The sequence below is a fragment of the Aptenodytes forsteri genome, unplaced genomic scaffold (genome assembly GCF_000699145.1).
Source record: "Aptenodytes forsteri isolate BGI_AS27 unplaced genomic scaffold, ASM69914v1 Scaffold198, whole genome shotgun sequence".
Taxonomy (NCBI): Eukaryota; Metazoa; Chordata; class Aves; order Sphenisciformes; family Spheniscidae; genus Aptenodytes; species Aptenodytes forsteri.
This window is the reverse complement of record NW_008795697.1, coordinates 705,459-721,046: the sequence shown is the minus strand read 5'-3', so window position 1 is coordinate 721,046 and position 15,588 is coordinate 705,459. Positions and strand designations below refer to the sequence as shown.

Below are 15,588 nucleotides of genomic sequence, written 5' to 3'. Positions count from 1 at the left end.
CCCCCCCATTTGTGATTACTATCACTTCAGAAAGAAATAAAACTACAGAAAAAACAGGTTTCTCAAAGAATACAAACTCTGGTAGTATCTCCTTATCCAGATACAAATATAATGAAGTCTCTCTAAAATTTCTAAGCTTTCAGATGTCTTACATAAGCGGAGGGGGAAAAAACCCACTTTGAATGTAAAATATTAACTGTGTATAAAAACAAAGGATCCATAGTAAAAACATTCTAATATCAAAACAATTACAACAGAAAAGTAGCAAGGTAACATCAGTAACTAGCTCTGTGGCAGTCGCAGGAGTTAATAGTGGTTCTCCGTGTGCTGTGAGCAGAATGCTATGTACTTGGCTTGCAGCTCTTCCTGGCTGGGAGCTGACCCAAGATAGCCACAGAAATCACCACCCTTTGGACCAAACTTGCATCAAGACTACAGCTTCTGATCACATGAAATCCGTATGGGAAGGATAAGAGACTTGATGGGACGAAAACAAAAGTACATTAAAATTTCTGGAAGGATGACTGATGAAAGCAGTTCCATTACTGCTGGTCAGGACTTGGTTTTGAACTTAACATTGTGACTAGAATCCAATGCTTCCTTCCTGGTGACTGATGGTAACTGTTTGTAACAAAATTTTAGTTATTAAGAAAGCCTGGCTTTAATTCCATTAACTTCTGCCAATACAAGGATTTTAAGGCAGTGCTTTAATGGCTCAAGACAACAAAACTAGATGCTTCAGTGCTACTCAGGTTCTTTGCAATTTCAGATCTTTCCTGCTGAGCTAACTTTGCAAATAAAGGCAGGCCCATACGACGACAATTATTTTTGTGAATTGATATAGCTGAAGCAAGTCCTCAGAATACTTTAGAATGGCCTGATCTCCTACGATACAGAATTCATCCAGTGGCCCATTCTCTTACAGAGATAAAGGTATCTCATAACAAGTCACCTTCTCTTAGAAACAGCACGACAGATCCCAGAGACACTTAACTCTTCTTTCAGAATATATTAGTTAGAATGCTTCTGTATCCTGCTAAAGCCCAGCATGAGTATACTTGCCTTCTCTGCTAACCACTTGGGCAGGCATCTTGGAAGACGACACTCTCCAGAAGCACAAACACACAAAAACACTCACGCAAACACAGGCACATCCCATGGCCTCAACCTGCTCCCCTCTCTGACTGAGCAGGATGGAGGTCATACATGCACACACATATACAATGTGGATCCCTCCAGCAGCTGGGCTCGGACACTCGGTCTGCCGAGTAGCTGTCCCTGGATCCCAGTCTCCCCAGTTGCTGGCATCTGGACATATGAGCCCAAGGCTACAGTCCCATTCCATTTGTTTATACAGACTGACTGACTCAGCCACTCCACGCACACAGAATATAGAGTCCCTCACCCAGGAGAGGTGTTAGAAATGGAGTATAACAGGAGGAGAGGACAGACTGCAGGGTCAGGTGCAGGGCATGGCCAGGCAAGTGTACCATTTATACATACCAGCCCTTTTTATCCCCTTACCCTGCTGTTTTCCCCACACTTGTTCCTCCCCAAGTCACCTAAATCTACCCCTTTCCCCATCTGTGGTTCCTCACCTAAATGTCCCATAACAAGTCTCATGCAGTCCCAAAATAATTTTGCCCTGCATCCCATAATGTGTCCCATACCCCTCCGTGACATCCCCCCTCAGTCCAGAAGGTGCTCTAGTGTTGATTAGTCTTGATGGGTTTCATGCTTGAATGGGAGGGCTGAGGCTCTCCAAGGACAGCCCTGGGAGGGGCCTGGACAGGGTGACCCTTCTCCCGAGTCCTTAACTTGGGTTCCTCCCTGCTGTTGTTCCCTGTGCTCCTCTGGGCTTGTAGAGATGGGTCTGTGACAGGCTGATGGCTGCTGGGACAGGCTTGGGAGCAGCTGGGGTAGGGTATTATTTGGGCTCCCCCACCCTGCCACTCTGTGCTCCTGCAAAGGTGTGCAGACCAGCTTTTACCACATAACTTAACAGTTTACTCACAGCATCTCAATGTTTTTCTTTATAGAGTCTCTCAACCCTCCCAAGACTTTGCTCCTTCAGAGCAGCACGCAGAGCCCTGACCTCAGGCAGAGTGGGCACAGCAGTAACCGCAGGGACACTGCTTCAAATCTGTCCCAAAGGTATTCAAAAGAGAATGATATTTTGATTCTCTCAAAAAAACTGCAAGGAGATTCCTTCTAGTTTTAAATGCTAAGGAAGACAGGAAAGCCTAGCTGTCCTCCGCTCTCAGCAGAGCTTCTGGATGCCATCTATCTTTCATACACCAAATCTTAGGCAGAACAGCGGCATGTTCTTTTCTTGTCGTGATATACCTCACGCCAAGCACATAGTGATTTGTCACACTAGGGGAATGAAAGAAAAGGACAGAGTTATATAAAATCCCACCGCTGACTGTTCTATCAGAGTTTATTTTGGAGAGTGAGAAGGAATATTGCTTTAAGAGCTATAAAAAGAAACCTCAGGGCCTCTCTCCCGAAGCCTCAGTATACAGATGATAGCTATACATTAATTTTCTCCATAATTTTATGCAATTCACGACAACTTTCACATGCAAAAACAACATGTATGCAAGAAAACTCAAGAGCATGATAACCACCCTGCTGCAACAGCTGCCCTCATGGGCTTCCGAGTATACGAGTACTAGAAGAATAAGCTAATCAAAACGCATGATACCTTAACAGATCTTATAGGCAAAAACATAAGGGTGAAGAAATACCATATATAAGACTACAGAAGAAGCTTATTATTTATTAACTAATGAAATAATCAGAGAACCCACAAAAACGGTATACAAAAGTATGTGACTAGCAAAGAAAAGTGGAATTTCCTATAAATGGGAAGAATAGAAAGAAGAAATAGAGCCCAGGAAGCAAGACAGCAGCACAGCAGACCTGCTCTTTTACAGAACGGGGATAAGAAATAGAATTGATGGAGAAGGGCACTAGAGGTCAGTGTGCCTCTACTCCCGGCCCACATTAGAAAAGACAAGAGCACATCATTCAAAAACTCAAGAGCTTAGGGAAATTCCTCTTCTTTGTATACAAGACACTGGCCCTGAAACACTTGGCTTGCTAGCACAAGGTGTTATCTAGAGAAAGATTTTCTTAACCTCTAGAGAATTCATTGTGAGACAACAGGAAGATTACTCCCCCCCCCCAAAAAAAAAATTAAAGAAAATGTTCTGACCTAAACATACTGAACAACTATAGCGTATGATTTTCTGAATGTTTTAAATTGCTCACAGTTCAAACCATCTGATGAGTGTTCTGCAATTTAATGCAGCAACTTAAGGCTCTGGCATTTTCTTCAACTCTTAAAAAAAGAATCTTATGCAACATGACATAAGGTATTTACAGCTCTGACATGCTTGCCAAGATTATCTCCTTCCAAGCGAGACATTACATAAGAGAACATACTTAATGCATAAAGGGCAAACTGCTCACTCTATTATTGCTTTCAAGTGTACCTTTAGCAGCTACAGTATCTCTAGATGAGACACTAAAAATCTTAAGGAAAGACATCAAAGAACAAATCCAACCAACATCTGATTATCAGGAAATACAGCCATGAATACAGAAGTAGTTTATTGCAACATACTTACAACTTAGCAGAACAAAGCATTTGCTCTTTATATATTGCTATCATGTTCACCTGGCAAGATTTACATATGTTAACTCAATAGATACCTGGAGGTGTGTACGTTTCTACTGAAGAATGCACAAGAACAGACCGTCTTTTTGAAGGCATGGGCATTTTTCTCTCTTTGTATTTTGCAAGTGCTGCTTGTACTGCTTCAGTGTGGACATCTACACAGAAAACAAAAAAAAGGTTAAGAGATTAAGTTTAATCATTATTTCTTTCTAAAAACATAGAAAGCATCAATGCCATCTTTTACAGCTCAAATCCAAAGGCTGAATCACACATGATGGCCCTTATGGCTTTAGTCCTGCTTAGCCCAATTGCTTAGCTTGCAGAAAGGAGCAGGTTCTCAGCTTCAGAGGAAGCAGCACTTCTTGGAGAGCAGAAAGGTCCAATGACAGGATACTGTCATTACTAAATGACAGTAACACGTTTTTAAATTCTGAAGCTGTGACAACTCTATCAATTGCTTCTCCTTCAACAGTGTTTAGTAGGAATGAATAAATACACCTGCCTCCCACTCAAATTCAGCTCAGAAGCAATGGTTTCAAAAATTAAGGGAGGATATAAACAGGGTCAAGTTGACATAGTTTCCTCATGAAATCAGCTTGAAAAGGATTTGCGAGTATCATTTAGGAAGAACACCCTGAAAATCAATACTGAAGTTACAGAATACCTAGCACACTAGTTCTGAGCTACGATTTATTTTCATTATTTGGGGGAAATTTCAACGCAGATACTGTAAATTGGCAACAGCATTGGACTCTTCATCCTTCAAAATCCACAATGGGAAAAGTAGTGAAAAAAGTATACTTGAAGCTCTCACAAAAGAATGCAAGTAATAAAAAACAGAAAGAAGAGAATTAGGGAAGAGACACAAAAGTGTTTTCACTTTCCGGAAAGCAAAAATTACCCTAATATACTCATGGGGTATATTTTAACTTTTCTTATTTTTAAGCCAAAACTGAGATTAAAGAGGAATTTAGTGTTCAATCAAGACCACACTGCAGATAAAATTTAATGTATTCAAGTAATTCTAAATTGCCTTCAGCAGATTTTTCTCTTTGACATATATATATCAATGGTGTCAAAAGCTAAAACTTATGTACAAAGAAAATTCATGAAAAGTGAACAGATGTCAAGGAGAAATGAGGCAGACCAAAAATATACTTTGACTTATGAACTAAGATTCAAACTCATGAAAAACAAGTACAACATGTATACACTTACACATAGCTACAAAGGGCCCAAAAGCAAGTATTATGATTATGTTTTTGTCTTACTACATTTCTTTTACATGGAAGCTGCTACAATGTGAATGTTTTCTTTTTTTTTTCCTGAAACTGTTGAATAGAGGTTATCATAAGTGTATCCTACTGATAGGATTAAAATTAGCCCCTTTACCCTTCTTTAGAAGTGTGTTAGCGTCTGAAATCATTCTATCAAATACAAAGTAGGCTGTCCATCCTCAAGTAGAAAAGGTGCCTTTAAAAAAAAAAAAAAACAAACAAACAAAAAAACCCCCCAAAACAAAACAGGTACCATTTCTGGTACTGGTCCTGAACCTGCTTTGGTCATGCTCAGCATGAGGTTTTTCCTAATTTATTTTAAATATGCTGATCAATTCCAGTTAACTTTGACAAAGCAAGAGATAGCTCGGGGGAAAGCTAATCAGTATACATCTTAACGAAAATCAGAAGAGATTTTTGAGCATCCCAGAGAATGAAAGGCTGTGAAACAGCAAAGCACAGCACATCGATGTGAAGCTGTAGGAAGCCTTAGCATGAACACTTTCCAAAGGCAGCTGTGTCCCAATGTAGTGGATAAACACTTGACACTTGGGAGACAACTATTCAATTCTCCATTTCAAAAACAAATTACAAATGCTGCCCATAAACTCAGAAATATGACCTCACCAGAGGAGGCTTCATGCAATATATTTCTAACCAACTCTAACAACAGATACTAGCAGATGACTTTCTTTCAGAACTTCTATTCTTAAGTAAATCAGACAAAAATCACCATAGCTTAATCTGACATCTTTTCCTATGTTAGATGAAAACTGTTCCAATTTCCACACATAAAAATCCCCCCTACTCCAAAGCATATTCACACCACGTACTTCAGGTATCTAACTTTTGGTCCCTGACTACACAGCACAATTTACTGCAACACATGAGATCAAAGAGACACCATGAGAGAAGCAAGTTAAAACCCCAGTACTGGAAGAGCACAGCGCCTTTAAGAGAAATGCCAGAAAAAACAATCCACTCTCAACCAAAATTCAGGAAGCTGCTTTTCTTAGTCACAGGTCCAAATGAGAAACAGTTTCCTTCAGCTTGGCCAAATAGATCAGGAAAATCAAAATAAGCCCTGTGCGTATGGTCCCAGACACCATCTCGTTCTTTGCAGTAACAATGTCACCTTTCAAGTCTGCAGCTCCCCCCAGATAATCTGTTCAGTGCTGTATTTAAAATATATATATGCAAATATACTATCCCACCTGTGTGTTCTTACAAGACTTAGGAATTTACTAGGTAGATGCTTGTCTCAAATAAGAACATTTTGTGCCACTAACCTGTGAGGTTCAAGGACAATCCTGTTAGGAGGGGAAAAAATATTTAAAAAGAAAAAAAATCACTTAAACTTCTATCTTTTGAGACAAGATTTTTTTTTATACTGGGCACCATGTTAGATTTTTGCTGCAGTCCTTCACACCAAGGAGTTGTTAATAGATGTTTTATGAATTAGAAAGTCATTACCCTCTCCCTATGTCTCCCTGCCTCCCTTCCCCACATCTGGGCTACTGCTTTTTGTCAAGTCTTGGTTTTTCCTGATCTTTAGTTTTGGACTTTTCCCCCTGCCTTGCAAATGTCCACCATTTAAGTTTATTCTCATGGATACCCAGAAGCAAACCTCTTAATTTCACAAAACTCCAGAAAGTTTAAGCAGAACTCAACACACTTCTAGTTTTGTTGTGTTACTTAGATGCACCAAAGACATTACTGCTATCCATAGACTTGAGAATATGACTTAAATTAAAGGTTATTTTTGCAGCCTTAAAAGTTAGGGGCAAAATGCCAATTCTGCAGGACACATTTCCATAGCAGAACTTTCAGTCAAAACCAAGCTGCATGTTTTTAAAAAAAGATGGTAACTATTAGATGCATTCACTTCAACCATGCATATATCTATATATAATTTAGAAGACATTTTTGTTACATTAACATCTGGTAGGAAGAAGGTGAACATAACAAATGGCTTTTCTCCAGAAAAGGTCTTTCAAAAGACAAAAATAACACACAATATTTACAGTCTATATAAATTTATTAAGTCATTAAATAACTTTGCAGATTAAAAAAATGAAAGCGTTCTTAGCTAGTTGTGTATTTAGGGAATGGAAAGGACTAGCTTGAGGCAAGGGTGTGTTGAGGCATTTTAACAAAGTAGAGTGAGACAGGTCATAACATCACACAGATTTGTGGCAGCAAACATGGGAACTACTTTTTACTTCATTTCCAGACGGCAAAATCAGCACCACCCCCTCCTCCAGCCCTCCTACTCCCACCCCAGAACCTAGAAAATACTAGATTAAATTATAAAAATGCAACCAGAAGACAGTCAGGATAAATTTTTATTCTGTTTCATGTTTTATTTTTATAGTGCTGATTTAACTCCTCAGTTCCTTCTGTTTTCATTAAGATCTATTTCCAGCTTGAATTTTTTCTTTTAATATCTTGTCCTTGGATAACAACTGAGTAGGACCATCCTCTCTCAGCCAAATAAATTAAGTAATCGTTTTCACTTCCCTGGAACCCTTTGTTCCTATTCCATGTTTCTTTTAAGAGCTTTTCTACATTATGTACAGGATGAAAGAGACTTCACTAAAAAAAGTAAAAGGAATGAAATAATTTTAAAGAAGCAGAACATTTAGGGTACAAAACTTCATAAATTACTATAAAGTTTAATTGGATATTGGAATTGCAAAAAGAAGTTCTCTACCATTGTCTATTACTAAAATCTTAAAAGAAACTGATTAAAAATGTAAGAACTGTGGGACTCCAGTTTTCTTCAGTGGATTAAATAGTCATTAAAATCAGATCAAATGTCATCTGTACTACATCATATTTCTGAGAACAGGGAACACAAATGTTCAACAGTAAACACTGAAAGAGATGAACACCCAGCGCAGCATCTTATTATCATGAAGATTATGCATACCAAAGTGAGGAAAAAAAACCCCATATGCTGCCATCCAAAAGCAGAAGAAAAAAATCTTGAAAAAATAGTTCTATGTTTCTGCACTTTATTAAGCTGCAAACAACCATCAACAATTTATTATTGATTCAAAACATTTTGTCCTTCCTCTGTTGTAGTAAACCACATAATCTCTTCCATTTTACGTACCTATTCTCATTTTCTTTCCTTCTACATGTCCTTAAAAAAGGATAGGGGAGGAAAACTAAGAAATAGTTTGTGGACTATAAATCACCTAACCTCTTACACCCTAAAACCTCCAGCTATTAGAATAGTATTTTTCTTTCCTGTTTGTAGCTTCTGCTTGTTTATCAGCCGCTGATTCTTGTTCCTGACTTAGGCACAGGATGAAGAATTTCTACACTTGTTTGAAGAAAAAACGGCATTCATAGGTTGACTAGTTTCCCTTCTGCTCACAGATCTCCAAATACCAGCAGCTAAAGCAACCAGTACTGTCTGCCTCTACAAATGGCTGCTGCCAACTAGTGCCCCATATGATTGCATCCCTGTGACAAGGATTGCCAGAAAAAAAAAAAGAAAAATAATTTTTAAAACGCTAGTATGATTCCAGGAAGGCTGGTAGAGCACTGAGGATCAGTGCAAGATCAAGCTCTATGAAAGGAAAGGACAAGGAAAAAAGGACAGGGAAAGGGGAAAGAAAAAGGAAAAAAGGAAAGGGAGAGAGCTGCTGTATATTGTACGCTGCTGTACAGGTATCATGCCTGCATGCTGAGCAGGCTTGTTCCTCATCTGGAGCAGCTCCCCAAATGCATCTCTCTATCCTGTTCCAGGCAAGCTGGGAAAACAGGCTTTATATTACAGCTGTATATCCAACAGGCTGAAGAACAGTAACCAGAAAAAAGTGCAAGAGTGGAAAGAGAAAGTGTAGGTGCTGGGAAAGCTTTTTCAGACACCCTAAAGGCTTATCAGCTAACTCATTTGTGTTCTTACCCAAAACCAGGCAGCAGTGGGACTGAATACAGGAGAAGGCACAGTACCTTCACCAGAAACCACACACCCTCCCTGAAAGAAAAGCCAGCAGCAATAGCAATACACCCATCACCAAGCGTCCTCTGGATTGTGGATATGAGGGTCTTAGCGCTTATTACTGACGAATGCTTGAAAAGTCTATGCATTTCTCACTTTCTCTATCACGCTGTCACCATTTAACAGAACGAAAACCTAGTTAAAGCGCTGTAATGTTAACTGCTGTTCCGGGAACTCTTAGGTAATTTAGTAGCCTACAGTATTTATTGATGGTATTCACTGTTGGAAATTTTTTGGTAATATTTACTGCTTGAAGACAAAAATTGTAGTTAATTTAAATGGACAACTAGTCTGGGAAACTATAAAAAAAAGTGTGCTTACAGCTAGGAAATGGCAAATTAATTGCATAAAAAGGCAAAATTGTTTTTCGTGCTTATTTTAAGTAATTTATGTTGGTGGTTCTAAAATAACTATAATTTCTCCAGAAAGAGATTCTGTTCTATGAAAAGTTGCATTCCACCCTCATCAGCTACTCTTGAGAAGAACATAGCAGAACCAATGAGATACAAAGAAAGGAAAACAAGAAATAAAGGCTGGAAGGAAATAAAAAAAGAAGAAACAATACACACCCCACTTCCCCCGAAAGTCTAAAGAATAAATAAGGCATGCAATCGATAGAAGAAGCAATAGTACCCAAAATTATAGCCTAAAGCTGTTTATCCTTCACAACGGGTAACATACATCAACATATAGGGAAATTTAAAAAGGTAACAACATTTCAAGCTGGTGTGGAGGACATCTTTTCTTTAGGTAGAAAATGCTTTTAGCATAGCTAGAATTTCTCAGATAAATTGGGACTGCTTTGTGAATCAAAATTGTGACTCTTTTTATGCCAAAGTATTGGGAGGAACAAAATGAAGCTACTTCACAGTAATTGGCGTTTTCTGAGACGTCTTGTCAACATCTCTTTTCATGCTTTACATATCCATAAATCTCACAGCATGAGTAGCCATGAAAAAGAGCACCAACACTGATGTGAAGCATTTTCAGACTCGAATGAACTAGATGATTCAACATCTATTAGAATCAGAGTAGTAATACTTTAAAAAAGTAAAAACACATGCAACAAACACCTTGCATTTTTTCTTTCAGTCTATCTCTACATTGAGATGAAGAAGAGAACCCACTAATGCAACAAACATGAAAATTTTTTTTCTAAAAATTAGACAGCAAAAAGGGGAAAAGATATTGGCTTCTGAAAGCTGTATCTACATTATGTTGCATAGACCTAAGTTTAACCTAAATCAAGTCAAGCAAAACCATCACTATGTGGTTTTGATACCACCTAACTATTTGGTTTTGATACACTAAGCCTTGTCCTATATCACTAATGGGAAAAAGAAATCCAATTACATATGTTAACAACTAAGAACTTTTTCCCCAAGTCCTTAAATCTCAAAGTGAAACACGTTCTAGGCAAGAATTTTTAATGAAACATGAGTTAGCGGAGCAGTGATGGGAAACCACAGAAGGACATGGCAGTCCACATGAAGTACTACCTAGGGTTTTGGCACCAGCCCCTGATAAGTACAAGAAATAACCTAAAACCCTTACACATCAGGCTTCATCTTGAATAACTGTCCACTGGCTGGACTGCCTGAACACTTAGGGTCATTCAGAAATACTCATATCGAGATGTAAAAATATCAGCTAAGCTCTACACTGATGAGACAGTGAGCAGTACTTCAGAATCACTGAAAGTCGATGTAAAGAATTTTAAAATAACAAGGCCATAGAAATATTAACTCTAGGAAAAGAGGAAGCACTGACAATCAGCACTGATAGTCAGACTAACATTTGAAAGCCACATCTATTCATAAGCAAGTATGCTAGCTGAACTTGTTAATATCCACCCACTTCTGCATGTCTTGCACTGTAAGACTAATGAGCCCTATACCAAACTTCCCCCAAACAATACCAGTAATATGGCAGGGTTGTTTCCTTGCTTCTTGTTTTCTTTGTTTGCTTAAGTATCCTTGGTGCAAATTAAATAGGACATTTAAGGATCTAAGACAGGAAAATTGTCTGTGTATACAGCATATTGCTCTAGACCTTCCTAGCTCTCTCAGCTAATGGTTCCCAAGTATTCCCTGTTGTAGATGTGCTCTTTTTGCAGATTTTATTTCTGTTAGTTTAACGACATCACGTGCTACTTTAAATGAATTAATTTCTATCAGATTCATTACTCTGCTTGTAATTTATTTGGAATCTACATTTGGAAATCATGCCTGTATTTCAACCACTAAATCTGTGGTTTTTTTCCGGTAGATATTCAACAGTAGAAGTATATTGATGATACATTTGAAATGCAAAAATAAATTAAATTACCAATTTGTACATACTCTTAAACACATCATTTAGTTAATTTTGATACTATGTAATCTTCCTTGACATTCAGAAGTTTCTTCTTTGTGTAGCTGAATACGTGCACCTTTCTCAGGAGTCCATATATATCCTCAGAATATTTAAGAAGTCTCATTCATCCTTCAATTGTTCATAAGGAACCCATACAGGCATATCAGCTCCATTTCTGGAACAAGGTTCTAAATGTCAGCAATGCAAATACGATGCAATAACCACTATGCCCAAGCAGCTGCAAAGCAAGGTGATGCAAGACCAACAACATATTAAGGATGTGCAGTGCATGTCATTACTTGCACTTCTCATCCCCAAACCCAAGACATATAATTACCCTGGAAAACAAACAAAATAATTTCCAGTTAGAAGTCCAAAGGTATTTAGGAGAGAAAAGCTTCCAAACACCTGCCTTTTCTCACTATTGTGACAAGGAATTTCACAGGGAAACAGTGTACTTCAACCACCTGAAAAGTAACAATGGAAACAGGATGTGATGAGGATATTGATATTTTCACAGAAGTTTCCAAAACAGGTTTGTCACAGTGGTGTCCATTTAAAATTAAGCAGAATACCCATTGTGACATTTCCCTTTTTTGTGCACTTGCTTTAAACCAGGAAATATTTGAAAAAGTAAGCCACAGTAAATATGATAATCCTATAACCTTCCTTTAACAAAACAGCCCAAGCAAGCAAGCAAAAAAAAACCCCCACAACCCACATGCTGTAGTCTTCTAAATGTTTAAATAACTGTTCTACAGACCAGAAACCCAATCAGCAAACAAGAGAAAATTAAGCATGGTATAAAATTCACAGTAAGAAAAACATCAGAAGGCACGTCTACAGTTTCTTTCACTCCTAGCATTTCCTCCATTCTGGATTCGAACAAAACCACTCATATATAGAAATACAAAAAACTACTTGAAAAATATTCATTAGCTCTTCCCTTCTTCCAAAGCACGTCCAATTTTTTCTGTAGGTGTAGGTACTACTTTACTGGTACACTTTTCCTCTTAAGACACCTGATGTTTTAGCTACATTTCTTTTTCTTACCAGATCGGAAGCGCTCATCCCTCGAGTTGGTAGAACGGGATTTCTGCTGTTTAGATACAGCAGCAGTAGCTTGTGAAGAACCTGGGACTCTGTTCTCTGCTTGCAGGGATGGATCCACACCTGAAACACAGTTTTATTTCAGTACAAATTCAGGTTCATAAATAAAATATCTGCTTCCCATGTCTACATTCTTTTACCACCCTTGACACCTACTTACAAGTTCAACCGGAGCCCTAAGTCTATACCTTTAAAAAAATCTCAACTTGCAACTGCATTTTAAATTATTTAAACTAAAACCTATCTTGATCTGATAAGCATTCCACACAGAAGATAAGAAACACTTCTGAATAACAGAAAAACTCCTTTGCCTCTTGCAGGAGTTTACAATCATTTATCATTAGGTGTTCTGTATGCCAGATCCATGCGGAGGGAGGAGAGGGAAACAATCTTCTCCCAGCTTACTGCTAGACATCAAGAGAAATGCTGCAAAGATGGTTACAATTACACATTGGACTTGGAGATCTTGAAGAGACAAGATGATACTGCTCCACCTTTAAATAAAGCTTGAAGCATTCTGTCAAATTTCTTTTGAGTCTAAACACAAGACAGCTAATTTGAGTAAAATTTAGGAATGTGCATATCTGTTTAATCTATTCCTATTTAACAGAGCAATACTCAGAAAACTCACTTTTACAAAAACTCTGCAGAGTTTTTATTAAAATAAAAAGTTTTTATTGAAACTTTGCAGATATTAAGGGCGGAATTACTCTGCCAGCTTCAGCTAAAAACTACTGCTCTAACGTAGGTTGGCTGGGTACTTTATATACTCATTAAAGGATTACAGATCTTCCCATCCCCTTAAAGGGTAACAAAAATAAGAGGAACTGAACCGCTCTCTAATTGTTTCCTCTGCACCTCGTGCCCAGGGAGAGAGACAGGTTTGGAAATCTGGGCGCTGAACTGTAGGACTAGAAAAGATAAGAGTAAGGAATTATGAGTAGAGCATTAATCTCTTCTTCCACTTACGACTAACAACCCTCTTTTGGAGGAAAAAAATGGCACAAAAAAAATAATCTCCTGCTCTTTTGTTGCCTTCTTCACCCAAGGTCCCCTGTGACAAGATCACACAAAATTGACCTGATGTTTGGCACGTTGGCCTTCCTAATGTAGATATGCTGTTGTCTGAAAATTTCATAAACAGGCAATCTATTTTATGGAGACTCCCAGCTTAGCTGCTTGTCCTGTTCTGTTTTTCCCATGAATCCCTATTTTGAACTCCTGCAGCTGATATGTAAGCAAGTTAACTACAAAGCCTTGGAATCAGAACTCATAAGACCACAACCAAGCCCCTTTCCCACTCTGTGACCCCATGTGCTGGGCAAAGCTGGTCAGCATAACTTGTGATCAATGACACTGCTGCATCTGGCACAAGGGTTTAGCCCTTGAACGTACAGGGAAAATATGATGAAAAATGAGCTAATTGGAATAATCAATCAACAGATGACAAGGTGCATGTGGGATGCCTCCAAGCCATGTGCAACTTGAGCATTGTTATTTGGCCACACCAGTACTGGGGGCAGAGGGAGCGGGGAGGAGAAGGGACCCCAAATAAGCATAAGAGTGCATAAAGCTTAAAAGCTTACCAACTCCAAAACCAGAACCCTCTCCTCCTCCAACACTTAGAGAACAGACTTTTGTGGGTCAGAGTTAGGGCAGCTGTATTGTGATGAAATATGTATCAGTGAACCTCAAGAGCTCCCTTTAAATTAGGATGAGGCACAAAAACAGTGGCACTGTTGGAAACCACAACTGTGTTTCATCAGGTTAAATATCCCTTTTTGCTTTCTCAAAGAAGAAGGTTTCACATCATAGTGAAAAAATACTAAGGATGAGTCTGAAAAACATCACTTTTTGGTAAAAACAGTAAGATATTGCATTTAACTCTTAGGCCACACAATTATGTGCCAGAAAAATCCTGTTCCACAAGCTTGGTGAACTTGTTAATTTATTCTGGTACTATGCAAATCACTACCTTAGCCTTCAGCAAAAGCAGCTGGATAATTAGGCTAACTCCCCCCATTCACACTGAAGAAAAAAAAAACATTTTTGTAATGTTTTTTTTTGTTTGTTTTGTAACAAAAATACACTTTATTTTTGTTAGATAGACACTTGATCCACTATCACTGTATTTTGTCCATTTTTAACTTACCCAAAGCTAGCAAGAATGAAAAGTCATTTTAAAGAGGCTGCTTGTTCCAATTAACTGAACAATTCATTTCTACAAAATGCAATTAAAGTTAATGTTTGAATTATAACTGTATTTTTCCATCCACTAACACTGGAGAATCAAGACTAACACTGACATTTCTAGCAGTTTTCATTTATACAAGCAAAAATTATTTTACTATAAAAGCACTGAACAGTTGACAGCACAATGAAGACTCTCTGCTAGCATTGCTGGGGAGGATGCCTAGCTAAACACACCTGGCATTAGATAGGCAGAGATAAAAATTTAAAAAACATACTTAGCAAAAGCACAAACTTTACTGCTAGAGGACTCTCCTGGGCAACCCACATGCAGAGCAGTTGCCCTATTGCCTCTTTCATCTCATCTGCGTAAGATGTGATGTCTTAACGTCAAAATCAATGGTTTTTAAAGACTTTCACCAATGTCCAGGCAAACTCTTATTCGAAACATCTATTAGACAGTCAAATCTAATTACCTTTGCAAAAAGACTGATCTTGAAATTCATCTCCCAAAATAGAAATTCAAAGTAATTTCAGTTCTAAACTAGGTTAATTTATGTAAGTTGTACCAGTTTACTAGCTGAACCTTTCAAAAGTATTCTCTTCCAAGTTTTAACGGTAAATTGAAAAGTAAAACCAAAGGAGTTAAAAGAGCATGGCAACAACTCCCTCATCTCAGTTTTACTTGCATTGCTACCCAGTTATGTATCATGCCTCCAAACATCCACAGTCTGCAGAAGACAACCTATCATATTAAGCAGGAGGCTGAAGAGAAAACTTCAGGCTCTTCGTACGCTATTAAACCTTTCTACAGCTGTTGAACTGAATCTAGAAATAAGAAAGGAACAAAAGACGACAACCAGGTTCAAAGCACTAAAAAAAAAAAAAAAAAAAAAAAAAAAAAAAGGGGTATGACAAGGAAGAAAATAAAACAAGGGTGGGAAACTCCCGGTCTG

General features: G+C 38.2%; 1 protein-coding gene across 1 annotated transcript in view; it reads right to left on the bottom strand.

The window, feature by feature from the left end:
- DIP2A (disco interacting protein 2 homolog A) overlaps window positions 1-15,588 on the bottom strand; it is a gene marked incomplete at its 5' end in the record, with an annotated part of 93,211 nt that overhangs the window by 66,034 nt on the left and 11,589 nt on the right. The window contains 2 exons of the mRNA XM_009283147.1: window positions 3,721-3,840; window positions 12,386-12,505. Of these exons, the coding sequence (XP_009281422.1) occupies window positions 3,721-3,840; window positions 12,386-12,505 (240 nt within the window). The remainder of the gene's footprint in view (window positions 1-3,720; window positions 3,841-12,385; window positions 12,506-15,588) is intronic.